At 36.8% G+C, this 24,580-nt stretch overlaps 1 protein-coding gene across 4 annotated transcripts in view; it reads left to right on the top strand.

Annotated features, from left to right (window-relative positions):
* Positions 1-7,586: 7,586 nt before the first annotated feature.
* The window catches only part of TP63 (tumor protein p63), a 219,960-nt gene continuing 202,966 nt past the window's right edge, over positions 7,587-24,580 (top strand). For all 4 annotated transcript variants that reach the window (XM_059388024.1, XM_059388023.1, XM_059388025.1 and 1 more), the window contains exon 1: positions 7,587-7,648. In XM_059388024.1, the coding sequence (XP_059244007.1) occupies positions 7,587-7,648 (62 nt within the window). The remainder of the gene's footprint in view (positions 7,649-24,580) is intronic.

Genomic DNA, 24,580 nt, shown 5'->3' with positions numbered 1-24,580 from the left:
TCGATTTATTTGGAAGACTCAGTATAAGCCATTTTAGTCCCTTTTTTTTTTTTTTTAACAGATCTATTTTGTACCTAGAATGTGCTATGTATAACAAGTCTAAGCTATTATTGTGGATAAAAAAGATGACATATAACTTGGCCTTACATTAGTTTCTTATGAGTTTACAGATAAATTCATGGCCCTTAAGCACAAGTGTAGAAGTTCATGCACTATTTTGTGAACAAATGCTGTCCTTGATTTTCTCCTATTTTTCTTACCCTTGATGTTTATAGTGGTTATTTATTTCCTCATTTACCTGTCTCTAAAATAATTTTTTTTAATTGTGGTAAAAAAATGCCTAACTCTGAATTTGCCATCATAGCAATTTAAGTGTAGTTCTGTAGTGTTAGATATACTCACGTTGTTGTAAAATAAACCTCCTGAACTTCCTCATCTTGCAAAACTGAAACTCTATACCCATTCAACAAAGCTTCCTATTTTATCTTAATTTTGGCTTCTGGTAATCTTGCATATGTATTCCTTAATATTCTTATAAGTATATGTATTTTATAAGGTACCTCAAATCATTCTGGAACAAAGTAATTTCATATAGATAGATACTTCAATGGATCATATATAAATGTAGCCTGCAAGTTTACAGTCATAGAATCTTGGACTCCTAGATATATCGCATGTACAACCTTTTTTTAAAAGATTTTATTTATTTATTTGACAGAAAGAAAGACATTCCTACTAGAGGATGAGTAGCAATAGCTGAACACTACACAAAGATAGCGACAAACCACATAAAGAGAGACAGAAAGAGGAATACAAGCATGGGGAGTGGGAGAAGGAGAAGCGGGCTTCCCGCTGAGCAAGGAGCCAAATGCGGGGCTCAATCCCAGGACCCTGGGATCATGACCTGAACCGAAGGCAGACACTTAACAACTGATCCACCCAGGCATCCCTTACATATACAACCTTAATATCACATATATGGCCTCAATCTAAAGCTTGACAAACACACTTGCTACCACACATTTGTGTTCCTACAAACACAAATATAAGGATAGATTCTATTGAATGCATCACCCATCTTAAATGACCAAATAATATATGGTTCATTTATAATTGTATATGTTACATAATAGATAGGAGCGAGCCTGGGTGGGTTTTGGTAAATACTAATATATTGATTCCACTGCTTGCAATTTTACATGCTTGATGAAAAGAAGGAAAATTTTCCATAGGTCAGTTGCTGGCTATGTACATTCCAGACTGTGTTTATCCGCTACTATTCACCCATTTCCCATGGCAGTTATTATAAGGAATATCCTTAAGACTCCTGGCCCCAGACTCAGGTGACACCAAGCCGGAAGCCGTTCCTACTAGAGGATGAGTAGCAATAGCTGAACACTACACAAAGATAGCGACAAACCACATAAATGTATCCCCCAAAAAACACAAACTCAGAGAATCCCCTGTCTAACTTGCCCTCGGCTGGATAGTAAAAATCCCACTGCACCTCTACAACCACTCTATGTGAGATGAGGTTGATGAAGGGAAAATTGGAATAGAATGGTGCAAGTAATATTAGAAGACTATAGTTCAAATATTTCACATTCATATATTTTATGGAAACACAATGGTGACATAAAAATATTGCTGAGTAATTCCCAAGATTGTGCAGGTGAGAGGGCTTGACATAACTATATTAGGCTTATAATAAATCTAATTTTGGGAGGAGACTTGGGAAAAACCTTCTCGTGGGCTTGAAAAACTAAGCGATTCTTGAAATGATGTACTAAGAAAACCAGTGTCACCTTTGTGATGTATCTACCCAAAGTACACTAAACTCTAATCATGAGGAAACATCAGCCAAACCTAAATCAAGGTATGTTCTACAAAGTAATTGACCTGCATCTTTCAAAAATATCTATGCCATGAGACATAAAGTTATGTGTGAGACAGGATTTTCTCTTGCTATAAAGGACATTATTGGGATAACTGGGAAAACCTGAATAAGGTATATAGAGAAGATAAAATTTTAACAGTGTTGATCTCTACACTTCGGTTATTGAATTATGATTATGTAAGAGGTTTCCTTATTTTAGAAATTTAACACCAAGACATTCAGAGTAAGGTGCATCATATCTGCGACCGACAAATGGTTCACGAAAAAAAAAATCTGTAAAGTGCCAAATAGGGACTTCCTGTGTCTCCTTATTTATCTCTCACTCACGTGGGCATTAAGCGAAGGAGGGGTAGGAGTGAGGAGCAGCCCTCACACAGCTGTTCAGGGATGTCTGGAAAAGAAGCCCACCCACATTGCTTTTGGACACTGGGTGTGACTTGGAGGATATCAGGTTTGTCTGTTAGGGAAACTGCCAACCTCCTCCCTCCCCATTTGGTCTCTGTGTTTCCTTGCATGCCCTCTGAATAGAGAGGTTTCCCTTTTCCCCTTCCCTCTGAAGCATCTTCCTTCTCTGTAGATTCAATGACATTAGCTCACCTATGCATTTTTTCCCTATTCGATGAATTCTGGTGACCTGTAAAAGGTGGAGATCATATCAGTCGAGGCACATTGCTAAGCTTGCAATGCATCTGGTTTTTCATTTATAGAAAAAAAAATTGACCTTAATCCAGCCCACTTAAGTTCTAGGTCCAGCTTTATTTAGCAAATATTAGATTTATAGAGGACAAAGGTGGAAGGGTTAGTAGAATCCTCCCCCAAGCCAGAACTTGGTTTCCATGAAAATAGAGATTGTGGGGTTAATCCGAAGTCCTGTACTACACAGAGTGTTGTAAGACTAAAAATCACCCCACTCCTCAGTTCCTTCAATGTGACCAACACTTGATGAGTTTACTTTATCACCTTATATGCTAAAATGTCCTCTCCTGATTCCCATATTAGAAAAGAGGCACCAGCCAGGATGACTTGGAGAGGACAGGACCAGAGGTTTAGTTACCCAAAAGAAAGACAATTTAGCTTCTCCAATCCCACAGCCACAGACAGCCAGAGCTCTAAGGAATGTGCGAGATCATCCACTTTAAGCCCCTCATGAGGCATCTGTTGTTTTCAATTGTCCTCTACCTACTGCCCTTTTCTTGGTAATAGAAGCTCTATTTTCTTTTGGAAACTCTCTTTGCCCCAGTCTTGGTGGGGCTGTGGATTAGTGTGCTTAGACTTTTCTGAGCCAAACATGGCACCTTACTTCCACAAATTTTAATCTTAAATTAAATGACGCAAGTTTAGAAAAACCTGTTGAGTGTGATTTATTCCTGCTGTGGTATAATGAAGTGCCTCTACTCATTTCTATTACTTAGATCCCTGAAGCTATCCTGCTTCTGACCCTTTCCTGAACTTCATTTTTCAACTTTCTCTTCCACTCTGAATTTTCATGTTTTTTTTTAACATATTTTCATTTAGCCAGAGTGAGTTTCTATTGCTTATAACAAAATAATCTTCATTGATAAATCCTTCCTCTTAAAGATCAAGAATCTAAGGCTCTTTACATATCTGCTGTCTTCTCTAGAGATTTAGCAACCTTGGGGGGGAAAAAAAAAAGCAAGCTATTCCACATTACGAAAGTACCCAGTAGGACATATTATTATTGAATTCTTTAAAAGTCCATTGGACTTTTACTTCTGGCCATAACTGAGTATCAGAGACCAGAATTTATTCTTAATAACAAAAAGAAGGGGGAAAAGGAAAAGAATCCACATGTTCAACAGCTATATAAAAAAGAACCAGTTACTCATATGTAACAACATAGGTATATTTCAAAAATAGTGTGCCAAAGAAAAGAACCTAGACAAAAGAATACATACATACTATGCATCTTTATTTATGTGATATTCTATATTTGCACTGCCTGAAATGGTAGCCACTAGTCATATGTGACTATTTAAATTTAAGTTGATTAAAATTCAATAAAAATAAAAACAAAAATCTGTTTCCCCAATCACATTAGTCACATGTGACTAGTGGCTACCATGTCGGACAGTGCAAATATAGAATATTTCCTTCATCAGAGAAAATTCTATTGGATAATGCTGTTCTAGAAAATATGCAGCTAGTATTTGGAAAAAATACTAATGTAAAATATTAGTATTTAGATCTAGAAAATATGCAAAAAGTCTAGAAAATATGCAACTAGTATTTGGAAAAAATACTAATACAAAAATAATAATGGCAAAAAGCAAGAGAGTGATTGCCCAGAGTCTGTGGTGGAAGAATTAACTTACAAAGGGGCATAAGAGGATTTTAGGGGTAATGGAATATTCTATATTTTGGATGTGGTAGAAGCTATATGGTATATAATGTGTCAAAACTCCTCAAACCGAACACTTTGAACTAGTGAATTTCATTGTGTGTAAATTATACAGCAGTAAATTTGATTCTAAAAGTCAAGTGTTTTATTAAAGTTTTTTTCCAATCACTTGTAATACTTATGATTAGATGATTTTTCTCAATGACATAAACATGTTATTCACCACTGAACTGTATTTTGCTAGTCCCTGAAGACACAGAGACAAATCAACTAGCAAAGTCACCCTCATCCTCTTCGCAATCCAGTACAGAAGATGGGGCTTATGCAAAAATTGCCCACATGCACAAAGAAAGTAGCAGGTACCGTTACACAATAACAGATATGAGTCAGGACATTAAAGGTAGGGGAGTTTCCTTTCACCTGAAGGGATGAGAAAGGCTTTCTGTCCTCTGAAGGATCTGTGAGATGTGGATATATACAGATGGGCCTCGGAAACATTCTGGAAGGGGCAACAAAATATGATCCAGGGCAGGAGAGCAACCAGGAAAGTATGTAACCAGTGGATGGAATGCATAAAGAAGGGCTGCAGTGAAATAATTCACATGTATATAATTCACATTATTTTAAATACCAGAGTTTGGCACGGAGCACACTCTCCGCTGGTAGGAGTTGGGAAGGAAAAAGTGTCCCTTTCTCTTCTGTTATGTCCAGAATTTCAGGTCATAAATGCTGCTGTTTCCCTAAGTCCTTGATGTTCTCTTCCTTTGCACGCATACTTAAAGTCATCACAAACGACATCCTTCAGACTGGTAAGTATTTGTCAGAAAGGCAATTGTCTTCTCCTAGGCTTCTGTGTATCTCATTGTATAGTCTTTGCCTAAGAAACTGGAGTTGCTGGAAAAGCATGTAACTTGTACACCAAAGAAATAACTTATGCATTTGTAACCTGAGACTCCAGGGGGGAAGACAGATGTGATATTAATACAAGTGGCAATTATGTTAATTATAGTATAATTGTCACTTATTTTCCCAGGTTGTAGATGGTTGTATGATATTGGTGTGCTGTTGAATCTTAGAGAGTTTGCCTTTTTGCCCTTGGTCAAGGTAGCTCTCTGCATTTATTTTTGGGATGCAATAGGATCCATTATTTTTCATGATTATTTATGGAAAATTTTCTGCCATTTAATATCTGTCCTTCTTAGCTAAATAAATTCAGGATTTTTTTATAACAGCTATTGATGTCAAGGCATGCAATTTAAATGTTCTGTTCTATAAATTAGGCTATAAACCTTTTGCAATTAAAAACATGCTAGAAATGCTTGCAAATTGATAACTTATTTGGGAATCTAGAGCCTCTCCTGGTAATTTAGAATATGTCGACAAGTTCTACTTACTTCCTAGAAGTAAATAGATATCAGGCCTGAAAAGAGCACCAAGTCTTGCTATTCCAAATGTGATGAAAGGACCAGCAGCATCAGTGTCACGTGGGAGCGTCTCAGGAATACAGAGTCTCAGGCCTTGCCACAGACCTACTGAACCAGAAGATGTGTTAACAAGATTTCTAGGTCACTCACAGATGCATTAACATTTGAGAAGCACTGCACTACCAGATCATTATTTAACCTCTCATTTTATAAATGGGAAAAAAACAAGGCCCTGTGTGATGGAAGAATTTGGCCATGGTGAAAGGAAATTATTTTCAATTTATGAATTTTGTATATTCTTGTCACCTGTATTCCAATAGCAGGAGTAAAGCCAAACACTGTAACACCAATTAACAAATCTATAATTAATTAGTAAAACGATCTTCCCTTCAAGTTTTGCATTTTGTAGAACAAGCTGTTTGATTTGGCTGGGGCTCAGGCCAGCGTGTTTGTGAATTTCACAATTCACAGATGTTAGACACTCTCAGGCTAAGTAAGGGAAGAGAATGTCAAGTTTTAAATAGCTTCTCCCTTCTATCCTGGCTGAAGCAACAAATGAAATATTTTATGAAACACGTTTTGAAAACCAGAATTTCTTTTAAGGAAATGTCAAATTATTCCGAAAAAGATTTTCGATTATCTCACAATTTTGGCTACTGTTGATGTTACCCATTTACAGGTAACCTGTGGTTAGCCGGTGAGTGGAGGATGTAAACTTGCCATGTTAGTGACGCTTAGGCACACGAGCTTCTTTTTTTTTTTCCCTGCTGGAGTCTATTTTAATTTAGCTTCTGAATCATATTTCATTCAATTTCCAAATCCACAAAACCAGGATAGGTTTACAGCCTGTGTTCAGAAAGGAAGTAAGTGATTCTGTATGTAAACTTTTCTGATATTATACTCACTTTGGGATATATGAAGAATTTAATGTTTTTACTCTAAAGTAGGTCGAGTCAAAGCAGAACCAAAACCAGCAAAAACAATAAACATAATAAGAAAGTAAGACAGAGTGAAAGAGATTTAAGTAAACCAGAATATTTTCAGTAACAGGCAATATAAAATAATTTTTTAAGCTTCAAAATAGTCTGAAATAATTAACTATTATCACTTTAAGAAAATCTTATGTGTGTGTTTGAGGTAGGATATTTGAAAATGAGACACAGCTCGATAAAAGTTATTTTCTTTTATTTGGGGAAGGAAAAACTTCTAAGGGATGTGAATGGATACAAGTTTCTCTTAGTTGAGACGAAGAGTGAGTTCTAGGTTAAATATAATCAAGGAATTTCCCTGTCTTTGCTATTTGAGATTGTGACCACAACAGGCGGTTGGCTGAAAGAGAGAAGGGGGGGGGAGGTGGAAATGAAAAAAAAAAAAAAACCCCTCCTCCAGAAACAGTTACAGAAGTCCTCAAATCAAATCAGTATGCAGATACATGGAAACGTTAATTAGCTGGGGCAGGATGGACACTCATCAGCTCAGTTCTGTTATAAAAGTCCCGGCTGCTGAAATTAAACTCTGATGCCATTCACGCCAGCATCCAATCACCAGAGAGATCAGAAGTTCAGAGATGCCTCCAAGTTGCCAACAAATGTGACCACTATACCTCCAGGACTCTGAAGCCGTGGTAGAGGGGGGAAGAACAATTTGAGAGAGGATGCCCAGCTGGTAAGAATCAACTGTTTCTGATGTTTGAGTCACTTGACGAATCTCATTGGCTAAAATCAACAAACGCTCCGCCTCTTTGCAAATGTGTACAAAGGGGGAAGTGTCTAAACTTCTATGTCTGATAGCATTTGACCCTATTGCTTTTAGCCTCCTGGCTTTATTATCTATATATACACAGGTACATGTGTATATGTTCTCTAACTGTTCTCCACTTGTTGATTATCAAAGAGAGTTGAAGGAAATGAATTGTGAAACTTCTCGGTGTGCTACCCTACAGTACTGTCCCGATCCATACATCCAGCGGTGAGTTGAAATGTGACGTAACTTCTATCAAAACTTAATTGGAGTGCCTTGTGTATTATGAGTGTTTCTGCTGTCTACAAAGAGCAACCCCTCCTTGTTTGGGAGCACAGTGATATTATTTTGGACTTGCTGTGAACTTAAAGTGGTTTGTGGGCATCTTTTCTAATTTTCTTTTAAGCTCATATCTGGATCTACAAAGTTACAAAGGCAATCTTCCTATGATTTCTTGAAAAAAGTTATCACACATTTGCAGATGTTGGAAATATGTTATTTGCCTTGCTCAATGCTCACCCACCCAAGAAGAAGAAATTTCATTGGTCATGGATATAATAATCAATGGACTATCTTCAAGTGAAAATAAACACAGAATAATTTTGATTTATACATTAAAAATAGATGAATAGCCATTGTTATGCCAACAGATTGTGGCTTGTCATTTTGGCTCTAAGAAATATTTTCTTCTTGATTTGTTTCATAACAAATATCATCTTTTGACAAATCTGACTTAAAATTTATGATTGTACTGAATTTTATTTATATTTATAGGAAGGAACATTTGCCTAGCACTAAGAGAGAATATTAGTGAATGTGCACGATGTGTGTGTATGTGTTTCAAATTAGAGTTTGCTATTTTTAAACTGGTAAATGAAATCTGAACAGTGTTTTTCCAGTCATAAAGTTATGGGAGATATTTAAGTCGTATGTAGCAGTGTGATGTTGTTAATTTAACAGCATGATATTTGATGTTGGAATTTCATACTTTATTTTATAAGACTAATGAGAGAGGTCCTCTGAGTGTTGAAAATGGTGGGGTTCCAAAGGGGTTAACTTGTCATTCACCACCAAGGCTTATTGGAAGCTCATACCAGAAGTGGAGTGGGCTCTCTGGGCAGGGCTCAGTTACTGTCACATTGCCTAGGCAATTACAGAAGATGTGTGATCTTTTTTCATTAATATGACTTGTCACCATGTAGGACACTAATGTTGACAATGTAGACTTTGCTCCTCTTCCTGTGAGGTTTCTGGTGAGCTGTCTGAAAAAGCAGAAGCAGAAATGTAAATGGTGAAGAAAGAAAAGAGAGGGAGAAAAAAGAAAAAAAAAAGAGAGAAAGAGCAAGCAAATTGTGGTCTTCTAGGTTGAAATGAGAAATGTGAATGGTGATCTGATTTTTGCCTTGCTATCTGCCACAAATCACAATGTTAGCAAAAATGAGGGACTCTGGAGTTTATGTTCTTGGATAACTTATTAATTAGATTTCAATGGAGTTGGGGATTGGGTTAATAAAGAGCAAAACACCCAATATTTTCTAGTTCCCAAATTGTTTTCCAGACTCAAAATTTTCTGTTCTACTCAAAATCTTTTGAAATGGTATTCTAAGAGCATAGGTTTGATGAAATATTAGCTGTATCATGCTTCCCTTGAGGACATCTTTTTTAACGTAGGTACTTGGATCTACCTCAGCTCTGGAGGAAACTTTCTTCTATTGACTAGCAACCCACACGTCAACCCTGTACACCCCTGTCTACAGGCATTACCCGTGATTAATGAGAGAAGCCTGGAAATATAAATAAATGAGAAAATTGCTTCTGATATTGTCCCAACAACCTGTTAGTTCATGGAATAAAAATCGCCTGCTTTTGACATATTATAAAATTCAAAGCACTAATAGTACATTAAAGTAGTTTAATAAATTGTGTTCAGCAAGATAGTGTACTCTCCATTTGTAATGAAAACAACTTGCAAATAAAGAGCAGACAGATGCTTGTTGCTGGGCATCTATTCTGTGCAAGGTACTGGAAATAGCGAAATGAGTAAGATGTGGCCGTAATATTTATTTATTTAACTCTATGGTACTTATATAGTTAATAATGTATATTTTCCTCAAATATTTTAACTGTTTTACCACATATTTTAAAGACTGAATTATTACTATTTTCCTGTCCACACTATTTAGTGAAAAAGTGAATAAGTAGATTAACACTGCAAGGTATCTACGATAGCATGTATTGTCAATGTAAGAATAAGTAATATGCTCTTTAATGCCTAGTGAGCGAATGGGTTTAAGTTGCTTTTTCTTAACCGACAAACCTTGTAGTTCTCAGTTTACAAAATCTATTTTAAGGAAGACCAAATTTAATCATTCCACAATTGTAGTCATCTACATAGTTAAATTTGTCTTTTTTCCTGACCTCGTCTTTAGAAAGAAGTCATGAAAGGGAATTTTCAAAAAAAGAAAGAATAGGATATCTTGTTATTTTTAACTCCAAGCTACCCTAATGCATGGTTTCTTTTTATCAAGAATAGAATAAGTGAGAGATGCTATTATCATTCATTACTGAATATTAATGTAATTCCCAAAAAGCCACTTTCAAAGTTCTATGCTAATCATTCTCGGTTAAAATTGAGATTTCACCCTCTGTGGTTTTTTTTTTTCACTTTGCACCTAAACATACTGATATACTATACATTTAGTTGTGTTCCAGGGTTTATGCTAATTTACTTTAGTCTTTGCAAAAACTTTTCTGACAAACAAAAGAGCATGAAAACCATGGAGCTAAGATTTCCTCTTTGATGATTTGGACCATTACAAAGAGGAAGAAAAGGTGGGGAAGAAATCACAAGCCTTGTCATTTTATTGCTAACTTAATTTTAGCACAAATATCAAAGCTTAGATGAAATTATGGCAGATCAATAAAGAAGAGCGCATGGGTAGATTACCATTTCCTTAAAAATGAAAACTATAAACAATGAGTTCTGTTCATTTTTTATTAGGTGATAACTCAAAATGAATCTAAAATGTAGCATTTTAGAATCTAAATCCCTGTTAGTTTATTGTTGGGTAATAATTTGGGGACTTCTTTCACTCTTTAGCCTTTAGAACTGCCATCTAGTTTTTAAAATAGATTTTTAAACTGTGTAATTCTAAAAGATTAAATCCTTTCAAAATATAACTGAAAATAAAGCAGTTAATGTGATAAAAATTAATCAAGATCAAATTTTGAGATAATACGGTAGCTGAGGGCTAAAAATAAGAGAAAACGCAACATATTATCATTTGAGTCACTCGCAAGATGATTTTGTAATTTTTTTATTTTTTTGCCCGTCACCCTCTATTCAAAAAAGTTCCAACTGCTAACGCGGTATGTGAATGAGTAAGAAGCATTTCCTGTGTAAATTGCTATTGATTGTGGATTTTATGCTTTACCAGTTAAAAGGTCAACTTCATTAAGTGTACTTTCTAAATATATCCCAAAAGGAAGTGTGGTGACAGAGAACTTCTAGTGGAACATCATTCCGTTTACAAGAGAATATCACAGAAGGGCAGATGTACTTCTGTGTTGGGTGTCCTCCCCCTGCCTCTCCATTTGCACCCTCCGTTCTTCTCCTTCTCCTTCTGTACCTTTGGAAGCTGACTTCGAAAGACTGCCCTAACTCTTCTTTTCTCCTCTGGTTTACTCTTGGGTTAGAAGCACCCTAGGAGATGCGATGAGCACTGGGTGTTAAACGCAACTGATCAATCACTGAACATTATATCAAATAATAATGGTGTACTGTATGTTGGCTAATTGAATTTTAATTAAAAAAAAAAAGTGCCTAAGGAGGGAAGTTAGGGTATATGTTTCCCTGGCCACTTCCCTGTTGGGTTTTCTACTAAAGGCTGCAGGACGTGTCAGATACCCTTGCCACTGATCCCGATGCCTACCCTCCTTTTCTTTCAAGTGTAAAAGTGGTCAGTATTCCAAGTCATTATGAACTCCAAAACCCCATACCCTATCCCTTATGCCTTGGCAAACAGTCCTTTCATTAAACTCTCTATAGGCAGTCTTTTTTCAAGTACACTTATACCTGTCAAGATCATGGCCAAGTTCAAAAAATAAAATATATACCCATGGTATTGTTTATGCACATCCAATGTCTTTCAAAATTGATATAACATAAAATGATACAACTTCTGCTATGACATAAAGGGTGTATCCACTTACTTCAATGAGCAAACCAGCTTTTAGTGAGGCTAATCCATTCATTTTGGCCATCTCCATAATCACTGTTTCTCGATCTATAACAAGCCAACATGGTACAGTCTGTGTATGTTGTTTCTATCAGTCCTTGAATTGAAGCAAGGCAGAAGGCAGGAAGAATTGGTTCATAAAAAAATATGAAGGTATAATTTATCAACAGGGACTAATATATCCATCAGTTGTAGTGAAGAAAAAAAAAACTGCTTCAAACCCTTACAACTTTCACAAGAATAAATTCTAAAAGCCCTTTATGATCATTTATGGTTAGTCCAAAGTATGATGTATTATAATTCTAGATGTTACCCCTGGGCTGTGAGTGAGTTTAAATGGTAGGGAGGCAGGGAAGTGTGTACACTGAGTACACATAGAACTTGTCAAAAGATCTGAATAATAGGCTTAACTCCACCACTAACTGATTATATGACCTCATGAAATCATTTAAACTATTTAAATAGAAGTTTCCTCATGAAGTATTTAGGGATTAGAACCTCTGATCTACTCTTCACGGTTGGTATGTGAAGCCTTATATAGGACCCCAGCTCAACTCTGAAATGCATTATCCTCGTGTAATTCCTTAGTTTTACCAATGTGAATGCAGCACCCCAGCACACTGGGGATTCCTTTCCAGCAATAATTGTGTCCTCATGTGGGCATACTTTCATTCCCTTTTGCTTGGTATCATCTTAAAATTAAGAATAATTATGAGACTGGGGCACTTAGGTGGCTCAGCAGGTTAAAGCTTCTGCCTTCAGCTTAGGTCATGGTCCCAGGGTCCTGGGATTGAGCCCCGCCTCGGGCTCTCTGCTTGGCAGGGAGCCTGCTTCCCCCTCTCTCTCTGCCTGCCTCTCTGCCTACTTGTGATCTTTGTCTGTCAAATAAATAAATAAAATTAAAAAAAAAAAAAAAGAACCATTATGGGACTTGGTATGTCTTGGCTTGTCTCCTCACTTCACAACTGAGGTTGAGAAATCTGAATCCCAGAAGGGTTAAGTGATTTTCTCCAAATCACAGAACAAAATAGTAGCAGAAGCAGATCTAGAATTTAAGACTTGTGATCCAGTTTGAAGTTATTTCTACAACAGAACATATTATCATTTTGTTAAAACTGTATAAAACATTACCGTTAACAAAGTATTTCCCAGGGCAGCATGTATATGACCCACCTGGGCAGGTGTGGTAGGTGGAAAAATGGCCTGTAAAGATGACCGGGTCCTAATCTCCAGAACCTGTGGATATGTTCTATTACACAGCAATGGGGAGTGAAGGTTTCAGCTGATCAATAAAATAGGTGGATTATCTTGGACTAACCACGTGGGCTCAATGTAATCATTAGAGTCCTTAAAAGTGGAAGTTGGAAGGAGAAAAAGAGCCAGTGATGTGATGTGAGAAAGGACTCAACAGATTTTGAAGTTGGAAGGGGGTCACGAGGCAAGCCAGCCTGGCAGCTCCAGATCCTGGAAAAGGCAAAATAACAGATTTTCCTCGATAGCCTGCAGATGGAATACAGCCCTGCCAACACCTTGATTTCAGTCCAGTGAGACCTGCATCAGGCTTCTGACCTATAGAACTCTAAGATGATGCATTTCTATTGGCTTAAGCCACAAGCTTGGGGGAACTTATTACAGCATCCACAGGAAACTAATTTACCAGGTAAAAAATTTTATCCTCAAATTGTAGACATGAACACTAAAACTATGTTTTGTTTTGATTTAACTAAAGGACTCAAGGAACTTATTTTATGTATTTACTTATAATTTCTTGGTGCCAAGAGGGTATAGTAGGAGGTGTAAGATACAAAACTAGACTCAAGGAATCCAAAGTAGAATTGCATATGTAGAAATCATACAAGGAGATATGAGGAAGGCTAGGAAGACGCATGCTTGCTGAGGACTGCAAGGTCAAAGTGTCCACCAAGTTAGAAAGGTGACTTTTATTAGTGGCATCTATTAACGTTCCTCAACATGCTTTACATGGAGATATATTTCTTTCTCTCTCTCTCTTTTTATTTTTTTGGTTTTTTTAAATATTTCATTTATTTATTTATTTGACAGAGAGAGGGAGAAGAAGAACAAGCAGGGGACACAGCCCAGGGAGGGGGAGAAGCAGGCTTTCTGCTGTGCAGGGACCCCAATGTGAGGCTCAATCCTAGAACCCCAGGATCATGACCTGAGCTGAAGGCAGACACTTAACCAACTGAGCCACCCAGGGGCCCTGGAGATATACTTCGATTCAAATCGTAGATGGTAACTGATGCCCAAGTTTATAATGCCCAACTTCAGGTTCAGGAAACCACAGTAACCTACATTTTCACTTCTGATGTCAGGAATTCTGAGAGATGTTACATCCACAGCCTGAGACTATGATTTGTATAAATCTAGGTGGAGCCTTGGGATTGCAGTGTAAACAAAAGCAAACTGTTTTGATTCATGGAGTTCTCAGGCCACTACTGAAAAAATAACCCTAGGCTCTCCGAGGTTGTAAGTTAATTTTAGGTTAACAATTACATTGATACCTTTCTCTGGGAAATGGAGGGTGAGGGGGAGGAATGCAAAACTAGCATTTTTTTTTTTTTTTAAATCAAGCACCACAGAGGATTCCTTTGTTTGCAGTCAATTTTGAGACCACTACAGTGAGGCAAACTTGGACCCAGGGACCCCATAGAAGCTTTTAAAAAGGGGCATGGAGCACTGGGTGTGATGCAGAAAAAATGCTTGGAACACTGAAAAAAATAAAGTTTAAATAAAAAAAAATAAGATAAATTAAAAAAAGAGAAGCTTATAAAAAGGTACCCAGTGATATGAACAACAGACACATGTCTTCCTAAAGGGAAACTTCATGTTCTCACTTTACTTAAGAGCCAAATGGATTGTGAGATTAACATGGCAATTTTCAATCTGTTTCAAGTCAAGAGAGCCAAGTTTCTGATTAGCTGTTTTGCAGCTCAAATTTGTCCTAACAGAGTTCCTATCTCCTTTAAGTAACTCGCCAGGAACAGTCCTCAAGCAACAAGTGATGGATGGATAAAGCACTATAATTACGATCAAAGTCCAAAGACTTCAGTCTATGTAATTATGCACTTCCCAACCTCTGAAAGTCACTTTGTTCCATTTAAAATAGGATGAGAAATGGACATGAGGTGATGTGTACTTATTGGTTAGTCAGGGTTTTGGAAATGACAGTTATTAACATGTCGGTTTTACCTTAAGCCATAATATTTAGGGGATAATTTAAATGAAGAAAATTAATTGTCACTCTGCCCTTATTGTTTGTCTTCTATTCTCCCTTTGTATCTTGAGACTTTGTTAAGAATTAGCCTCTAAGTTCAAAAATCATTACAGGAAAATAAAAATGTAAGGCTCAAAATCCCCTTGCCACTTTCAAATTTCCAGTACCTTTTTCTCTTTTTCAAATGAGCAAGCTTAATTTGTCAGGTTGAACAGAAAACACCCTTTCTCGCTTTCCATAAACTTGGTTAGCTCTCTTATAATTGAGGGGAAAACCAGAATCACAATAATGTTAAAACTGATAAAGCAATTTGACTCAAGAAGTACAAAATTGGATGCTGGTGTGGTAATCTAACCAACCACGTGGTTACCTAGGGTGAATTTTTAATGTAAGCTTTTTTACAAGTGGTGGTATAGATTGAAATAAATAATAGAAAACACACAAATTCATGAGAAGAGTAACACTGCAACAGACTTTTCCTTGTAAGTTAAATATATTATACCTTAAGGTTATTGACTGCATTTAACCAGCTTACTCTATCATATTCTGACATATCATCATAGAAGTGGTCAATTTTTAGGGCTTCCTTAAAAATTCCAAGCTTTGTGGGGGTGCCTGGGTGATGCAGTCAGTTACTGCATGGGCTCAGGTCATGATCTCAGGGTGTGAGATTGCGCCCTGCACTGTGCTCTGTGCTGGGCATGGAGACTGCTTATAATTCTCCCTCTCCCCTTACGAACTTGCCTCTCCCCTCCTCCCTCTTAAAATAAGAAAAGTTTGGTATTTTCTTTTTCTTCTTTTTTTTTTTAAACCTGAAATTCATCATTAGTTTTTCTTCTTTATTTTTTTCTGGTTCAACCAAACTTCCATGTTTATGCTTGAATTTAATAATGTCATTTATTTCTTAACTACATAAATAAAATAAATAAATTTCTAAAGCTTTCATTGAGAAAAAGATCTTCCAACTTTTCCATTATATTGCAACCTCCAAATAGAAAGTGCTAATAAGAGGTGTTTCCATTTTCTTTTTCTTTTTCACACTTTTGTTATCTCAGGGAATGAACAAAAACTTTCTGCTAGACAGGGCTTTCAAACTAAATTATGAGCAATCTAAACCCTTCCAGTCAAAATGAATTTTTTCAGCATCTTAATTGATACTCTCTGATGTGATAAATCTTTGCACCTGTGTCAGCGATTTTTTTTTTTTAAAGTATCCTGTAGAGGCTGATGTGTATCTAATTAAGATTTCGTAACTAAAACTTGGCATATTAATAAATGCCTTATCTTCAAGTTAGTGCTACTGCATGTAGGCCATCCTAGGTGTTGTGTGCCCATTGACATGCTTGCTGCAGAATCTCACGTAGAATCAAGTCTTCTCACTGAGCACAAGCCTTCAGTGCTGCCCTCCCCTGTGAATTCATGAGCAGCCCTTCTATCGGGCACTCCAGGTACCACTGTATCTACATACATACAGTTTATATACAGTTTTTAAAAGATTTTATTTATTTATTTAACACAGAGAGAGTGAGAGCACAAGCAGGGAGACAGAGTGAGAAGCAGGCTTCCTGCTGAGCACGGAGCTGGATGTGGGACTAGATCCCAGGTCCCTGGGTTTGCAACCTGAGCCAAAGGCAGACATTTAACCAACTGAGCCACCCAAGTGCCGCAACAATTTTATCCCTAATAACTCAATCCTGCAGAACCATAAAGTAGAAAGCTTATTTTTTTCCCTCTCTCTACTTTCCTTTTTCCTTTCAGAGAAGCTCTGTATTTCTTTGCTTCTTGGGAAGACAGAATATATATGAAAAAGCTAAAAATACCACAAAGCACTTTTTCTAAAGCAGTCCAAACTTTTCTCTGCAAAAGTGAAATTGGGGTATTTTTTTCAACAAAACAACAGGAAATTATGACAGTAACATATCCAAAATAAAAACAAAAAAAAAAAACATATATAATTTGGGGTTTTATAAGAATTTTTTTTTTAAGTACCTAGTTTATCTGAGTTGTTGGGCATGTTTTTAAAATAAGTTTTGTAAATAAGCTCATATTAAAATAAGATGATAAATACTGCTGGCTAGGGTGACTGGGAATAGAAAGAAAGGATAATGCTTTAAATAGTTCAACACTGTAAACTACGGAACTATTCAATAGTGTTCAGTAAATATTTAATAAGTCCTAGATTTTGGACATATGATAAGAAATTTAAAAATTCAGAGGTTTTTAGTACTGTTTTTACTGAGCAAAACTAGTTCTAGAATCATCAAATTAAGTGTGAGGTAAAGAAAGATCATTGAAGCTCAGGAGGAAACATAAATATGAGAACACTTCAGGTATTTTCAGATGAACCATTCAGAAAAAGGCACTTGTGATTTTGTACTAATGATATCAAAAAAATTATTTATTAGTCCAATAACATGTTCCCAACAATAATGGAAGCCAACAAGGGAAAAAAAATCTAGTAAAACAGTTGTTTTTTGGTGCATAATTTTTTATACATGGAAGTTAAAATAAAATAATCAATGTTTTATTCATTATATAAATTATTTAATATTTGTCATGTATTTTTGCACTTAATGTAAGTACTTAACATACTTAACATAAGTAACTGCATAAGGAGCTCATTATCAATTCAACTTAATATATTTATTTCCTTTATTGAACATTTAGGTCAATTTTAATTTTTATTAATTTTTTTTTAAGATTCATTTATTTATTTATTTTAGAGAGAGTGAGAAAGAGAATGCATAAGCATAGAGGGGAGTGACAGAAGGAGAGAGAGAGAGAATTTTTGCTGAACATGAGGCCCTACTCAGGGTTCTATCCCATGACTGTGAAAGCACTACCCAAGCCGACACCAAGAGTCAGCTACTCAACCAACCGTGACACCCAGGCACCACCCAGGCACCACTATAATTTTTATTAAAAATTTAAAATATTATATAATCAACTTTCTTTTGAGTTATTTCCTTGGGATCGTTCCATGGAACAAATATTTAAGGAAGACAAACTAATACATGTTCAATCCATACAAAGTGCCATGTAATTTGCCTGCATTATTTCATATTTTATATATATATATATTTTAAAGATTTTATTTTATTTATTTGACAGACAGAGATCACAAGTAGTCAGAGAGGCAGGCAGAGTGTGTGTGGGGGAAGCAGGCTCCCCGCTGAGCAGAAAGCCAGATGCGGGGCTCCATCCCAGGACCCTGAGACCATGACCTGAGCCGAAGGCAGAACCCTAACCCACTGAGCCACCCAGGCGCCCGCATATAATATGTTTTTTAAGGTAAGTTTGCAGACAAGGGAAAAGAATGCCCAGAGAGAACTAATTTGACCAATGTGATTATTTAGTAATTAGAAGAACCTCTTTGTATTTTCATTCTCATCTGAGTCAGAATTTGAAACCAGGACTATCTGATCAGAAGACTTCATTTCTTCCTTCACAATGTGCTGTCATCGAAGAAGTGAGAGTGTTGACACAAAAGACAATATACTTTTTCAAGTTTCTGGAAAACATTGCTATTTAAAAGGACAAGTCAACGTGTTTTGCCAGAGTCCCAGCTTTGGCAGTCACTATTTTTAAATTTTTCTAACTCGATGGATATAAAATGATGTAGTTTTAATGAGCACTCATTTACTAAGTAGGGCAACAACAGAAACCACAATTACGAATTTTTGAAGATCTCAATTTTTGATTCTGTGAGTTTTCGAAAATGAGCATGGGACATAAGGCTGTTGAGTGTCTAATACTTATTAAATTATTACTATGTGCCAGAAACTATTCTAAGCACTTTGCATACTTAATTTTACACATTTAGTCCTCACACCACCTTAAGATTTTCTAGTATTAACTGCTAACTAAGTAGGTAGTATAATGTTTAAGAGACCGGCCTTTGGGGTTGTGTGCCTTGGTGCAGATTCTCTCTCTGCCAATTGTTAGGTCTCCTAACTTAATCTCTGTGCCAGTTTCCTCCTGCAGAGTAGCCTCTACCTGACCGAGGTTGCTTTGAGAATTAAATGAGTTAATTGTGTCAGTGGCTTAAGACAACATCTGGCCTGCAATAAGCACTCTGTAGGTCATAAACCTTATTATTTCAGATTCTGTAGATGAAGAAATTGAGGCATAGAGTAACTTGTCCAAGTTAAAAACAGCTAGACACTGGTGGAGATGATTTAGGTCCTGATTTCTACAGCTTTCTTTCTTTCTTTCTTTCTTTCTTTCTTTCTTTTTAATGGTCAGTGTCTTTGTTAACACTCAGTCAATTCTATGAAGAACTGGTTTTTGTCGTAAGTTTTATCTTTTTTATGCTTAGGTACTGTAAAACTAATCATTTAACATTCTAGAAAAACAGTCTCAATCTAAACAGGGCAAATGTTACCAAGTATCTTTTGTATGATAAATATGACCCTAGAATGCCTAATTTGAGGACAAACTCTTCTACAAATGCATGGTACATGAGTGAATGAAACTTTTGCTTACCACAAATGTGTTATGTTCCTTTCTGATATACCATAGAATTTTATTTTTATTTTATGGTATTTGCTTAAATGACTAAGCTCTTAGTTATATCTGACTACCTTGAGTCCTCTACATAGTAGGTATTTAATAACATAACTCCGTTGAAATGTTTTTGCTCTATGTGTGTATACACATATGTGTGAATATACACTCTACATGTGCATATGTGCCTTCCCCCTCACTCCTCGTCTGCTTTTCCTTTCCTTGGTACACAGTGTTAGACCAAGTGAGGGACCAAATAGAAGAGGTAGACAGGTGGGAACCCAACTTACAGGAGATTTTCTCCTTATAACAGAAGAAAATCTTGGCGAAAAGTTGAAAAAGTGAGAAAAGCAAGTGAATCAGGTTTGAGAGTAAAGATGGTTGCTGGCCATGCCCATAATTTACTCCCTGTCAAGATGGTTTTGGTCTCATGTCAAACCATGTGAGAGCGTGTGTAGGGCAGATGTTCCTGGAACCCAGAGCTGTATCAAGTACAGCTTGGGTCTGAAACAGGCTTCTCCAGTCACAAGGGAGTGCCATGATTTTCATTACTCAAGAATTCCATTCAGTCTGCACCAAGGGGAACCCTGCAATGAAAGCATCATGTTGGGGAACTAATTCTGCCCTTGGCAGCAGCAGTGTATGGGTCCTTTTCATTGAACGAAGAGACAGGCTATAACTAAGAGCATTTGTCTGGTACTTTGTCACTTCCTCTAACCCCAGAAGTCCTAGCAAACAGAAACAAATGTCCCACCCCATCTTGCAGGTGATGGTTTTTAATACCCAATGAGGAGAGTCTCTATAAACAGCAATCTAAATGCTGATGTGGTTTTTCTGTTTTTAGAGTCTATGCTAAAAATGGCTCTTCGGTTATTTTGGACTTTTTAATTAGTCATGCCCTAAAAAGTGGGTCATAGTTGGAGCATAAAAGTTTTCTGAAAATGAGAGTATCGGTGCTAAGACCGTGACTGGTTCGTATGTCTATGTTCTATGATGAGTAGTTGACCAAAGGTACTAAATATAACCTACAAATACAACAACCTCTCTTTTGGAGGGTCCAATGTAACAGGTTGTCCTCTGTTGGCTTCTTTAGTCACACAATAAATCCAGACACATGGCTTGCTCTCAGGAAGCTGGCCTCCTCTTAACCATCATCCTATTATAAAGTACAACTACCTGGGCAGTGTGTGTGCAGCACCCCCTCGGAAGTTAGAAGCCAAATGAGGGACCATTATCTTAAAAAAGAAAAAAAAAAAATGTGCCTCTGTGCTACCTCCACTCCCAAGAATGGACAAGTTAGTACTAAAAATCATGAATTCCCAGATAAGTGGACTAAAGAATACACATGAGTCAGGACACCTGGGTGGCTCAGTGGGTTAAAGCCTCTGCCTTCGGCTCGGGTCATGATCCCAGGGTCCTGGAATCGAGCCCCATATTGGGCTCTCTGCTCAGCAGGGAGCCTTCTTCCTCCTCTCTCTCTGCCTGCCTCTCTGCCTACTTGTGATCTCTGTCAACTAAATAAATAAAATCTTTTAAAAAAAGAAGAAGAATATGCATGAATCTTGAAGATACGGCTATTTATTTCATTTCCAATGAAAATATTGCTTCTTTTAATTTTTTATTTAAGTTACAGTTAATTAACATACAGCATAATGTTTCAGTTGCACAGTATAATGATTCAATTTCTTACAGCACCCACTGCTCCTCACAACAAGTGCCCTCCTTAATCCCCATCACCTACTTAACCCATTCCTCCACCCCTCCCATCTGGTAACCATCTGTTTTCAGTTTGTTCTCTATAGTTAAAAGTCCATTTCTTGGTTTGCCTCCCTCTCTCTTTTTTTCCCTTTGCTCACTTTGTGTTGCTTCTTAAATTCCACTCCTGAGTGAAATCAGACGGTATTTGTTTTTCTCTGACTTATTTCACTTAACGTGATACTCTGGCTCCATCTATGTCATTGCAAATGGCAAGAGTTCATTCTTTTTTTGTGGCCAAGTAATATTCCACATCTCCATGGCTAAAAACACCACCACAAGAAATGGCATGTATTGGCAAAGATGCAGAGAGAGGGGAACCCTCTTGCACTGTTGGTGGGAATGCAAAATGGTGCAGCCACTCTAAGAAACAGTATGGAAGTTCCTCAGAAAGTTAAAAATAAAACTACTTCTGTTATCTAGGAATTGAACTACTAGGTATTTACCAAAATAATACAAAAATACTAATTTCAAAGACTATATACACACTGATGTTTGTAGCAGCATTATCTACAATAGCCAGATTATGAAAACAACCCAAGTGTCCATCAGCTGATGAATGGATATAAAATATCACTTCTTTTAAAGAAGTCAATATTAAGAAACCCAGTGAGATCACTTGCATGTCATAATTAAGATGCTTACAGATTTCTGCATGCAAAGATTAAATGACTAATTTCAAAAAGTTTTTTTTATAATATTTCTTCAAAGATATGCTATTCTAATATGCTACTCAGTGAGAATACATTATCCTATAATTTTAAGTAAAATATATTTATAGTATAGTTTCAATTTTTTTAAAGATTTTATTTATTTATTTGACAGACAGAGATCACAAGTAAGCAGAGAGGCAGGCAGACAGAGAGGAGGAAGCAGGCTCCCTGCTGAGCAGAGAGCCCAATATGGGGCTCGATCCCAGGACCCTGAATCATGACCTGAGCCGAAAGCAGAGGCTTAACTCACTGAGCCACCCAGGTGCCCTAGTTTCAATTATTTATGCTCCTCTATGTTCATTGTAGCATCATTCACAATATCAACAGTTTCAAAGTTTTAAGGAGAAAAATGGTGGGGGCAGGGAGAAGAAGAGGAAAAAAAGTCTTTCAACGATGGTGTGATCAAATATCACGGACCCTTACGTAATTATAACCTGACTTCTTTCCCTTCAGACATCCTTTTCAACAGAGTGAGTCCTAGTTCCTTACCATGCTCTTTTGTCCATGTAACACCTCCTTTCAAAATACTACTTTGTTTACTTGTTGTATGTATTTTTTGTCTGTCCACAGTGGAAGTTGAACTCTATAAAGACAAGGTATTTGTCTCTTTTGTGCCCTGATTTATCCCAAACAGCTAGAACAGGACTAGGCACATGTGGGTGTTCACTAAATTACTGTTGGCTGATGAGTTATGGAGAAAGAGCTAATAAAAATTCCTTAGTTACTACTATTTATATTGTTTTTCCTGGTAAGATACTATTTCTTTAAAATGAGTGGAAAAAGTCATACTGGAAAAAGTTTCTCCTTCATCGGGAAATAAGGCTTGAAAAGATCAGGAAACTGAGGCAGTGTCACAGAGCTGATCAGTGGAGGAATCAGGACTTACAGTCACCATTACTCACAATACAGCGTTCTTCTTGCTAAACTTGGCCACCACTCCCATTTGTAAACTTGGACATCTTATCTGTCCAAATCCCTCATAGTTGTTTGGTGTTTTATTATGTAAAACCCTTTCACATAGGATTTGGGCCACAGAGCTATTATTTCCATTTTATAGATAAAGGACCTAAAGATAGAGAGCTAGTAACTTGAGGAATGTCACACAGGTGCCTAGTTGAAGGCAAAGGTAGGATTAGAATCCTGGAGTCTAATCAAATAGCCTTTTTGTAACTACATATTTTTCTCTTGCAACTGTTAATTTTAAAAAATGTCCTGAATACCGTTTATGTACCAAGCCCTATTCCACACAATGGTGAGTAAAAACTCGTCACTATTATATTGGAATTTAAATCTTCAGCTCACAAATCAACACATGATATACTGAGGGGTAGCAATTCTCTGTATAAAAGTGAGGCAAGGTAAAGGATATAGAGAGAGAATGACAGGTTTGGAAGAAGTACTGTATTCAATGGGTGGACATCTTTAAATCCTTAAATGAAATGATCTTTGAGTGGAGATCTAACAGGAATAAGAAGGGAATCTGAGGGAGAAGGAGAATCCCAGGCAGGGAGTGCGTGGAGATCAGAGTGACTGGAACAGAGTGAGCAAGAACAGAGTTAAGAGGTGAGACCAATTATCAGAGAGCAGAACTGCAGAAGGTGGATGTAAAGAAGGATTGACGATTCCCTCATGAGGATTTTACTTTTTCTTATATTTTAAAAAAATCACTTTGGCTGTAGGCTCTATGGGAAGAAGAATATAGAGACCAAAGTCTAGGGGCTTTTGTTTCAGAAAACAGTTAAGGATGCTTTGAAGTAAGGTTTTAAGTAGTGGTACCACTATTTAGTGGTATTTTATTTCAAGTGGTGTCATATTTCAAAAGATGACTAATACAATTGTTGAAGTTTATAGATAGGTCCAATTTGGAGTTTGGGTGAAAGGGCATCTCATTTCTACAGCATGGCATTACCTAAGTGAGTGTATGTCCATTCAAAGCTAGTTCTCAACCTTAGAACTTAGAACTCAACATTCTCAAACTTAGACAACTCAGCAACCTTAGAACTCAACATTCTCAAACTTAGAACCTCAACATTAGCTTAGAAACCTGATGTTTCAGCACAAGATCAATTTCTTGGTTAACCACTCTCAGATTGATATGTGAAGTTGAGAAAGTCAGTGTGTTAACTCTTATAATGACTGTCCTGAATAAGCTTCTGTTGACCGATAAGCATATTCTTTTCCTGTATCTTATTATAGGGGATCACAAATTAGATTCAGAATGTTGCTAGATGAGTATGGCATACCAGAAAAAACATAGAGGTAAATGGATAATTTATTAACCTGGTTAGTCCATCTCCATATAACCAACCCCATAAACATACACACACTGAAAGGAACATGTAAATACTCATATTCTTAGGCCTGACTATACAGGTGTCAGAATAGAGTTGGAGACCCAACAGAACATACTTCTTTTCATATTCCTCAGAACTGATGAAGGACCAAGAAATTTTCTACTCCACTCTGACTAGCACATTCTTCTTTTAAATATGTTAATATGTTTGATCAGAGTTAACCCTAGTTTAGGCCTGAGATCATTTCTCTTTAGTCACTTGGCCAATGAGATCCACTATATTTTTGCTTTACTCACAGAAGGCAATGAGTCTTATATCTCAGTTTGTAAGTTGTCCCTAGTATGCATAACTATTATGAACTATTTTACAGAATTGTCCTAAAATTTCTGCTCAATAGTTATCTCCTGAGTTTAGACTGA

Source organism: Mustela nigripes, chromosome 2, assembly GCF_022355385.1.
Source record: "Mustela nigripes isolate SB6536 chromosome 2, MUSNIG.SB6536, whole genome shotgun sequence".
Lineage (NCBI taxonomy): Eukaryota > Metazoa > Chordata > Mammalia > Carnivora > Mustelidae > Mustela > Mustela nigripes.
The sequence above is the reverse complement of the archived record's forward strand: the minus strand, read 5'-3'. Positions and strand labels throughout refer to the sequence as shown.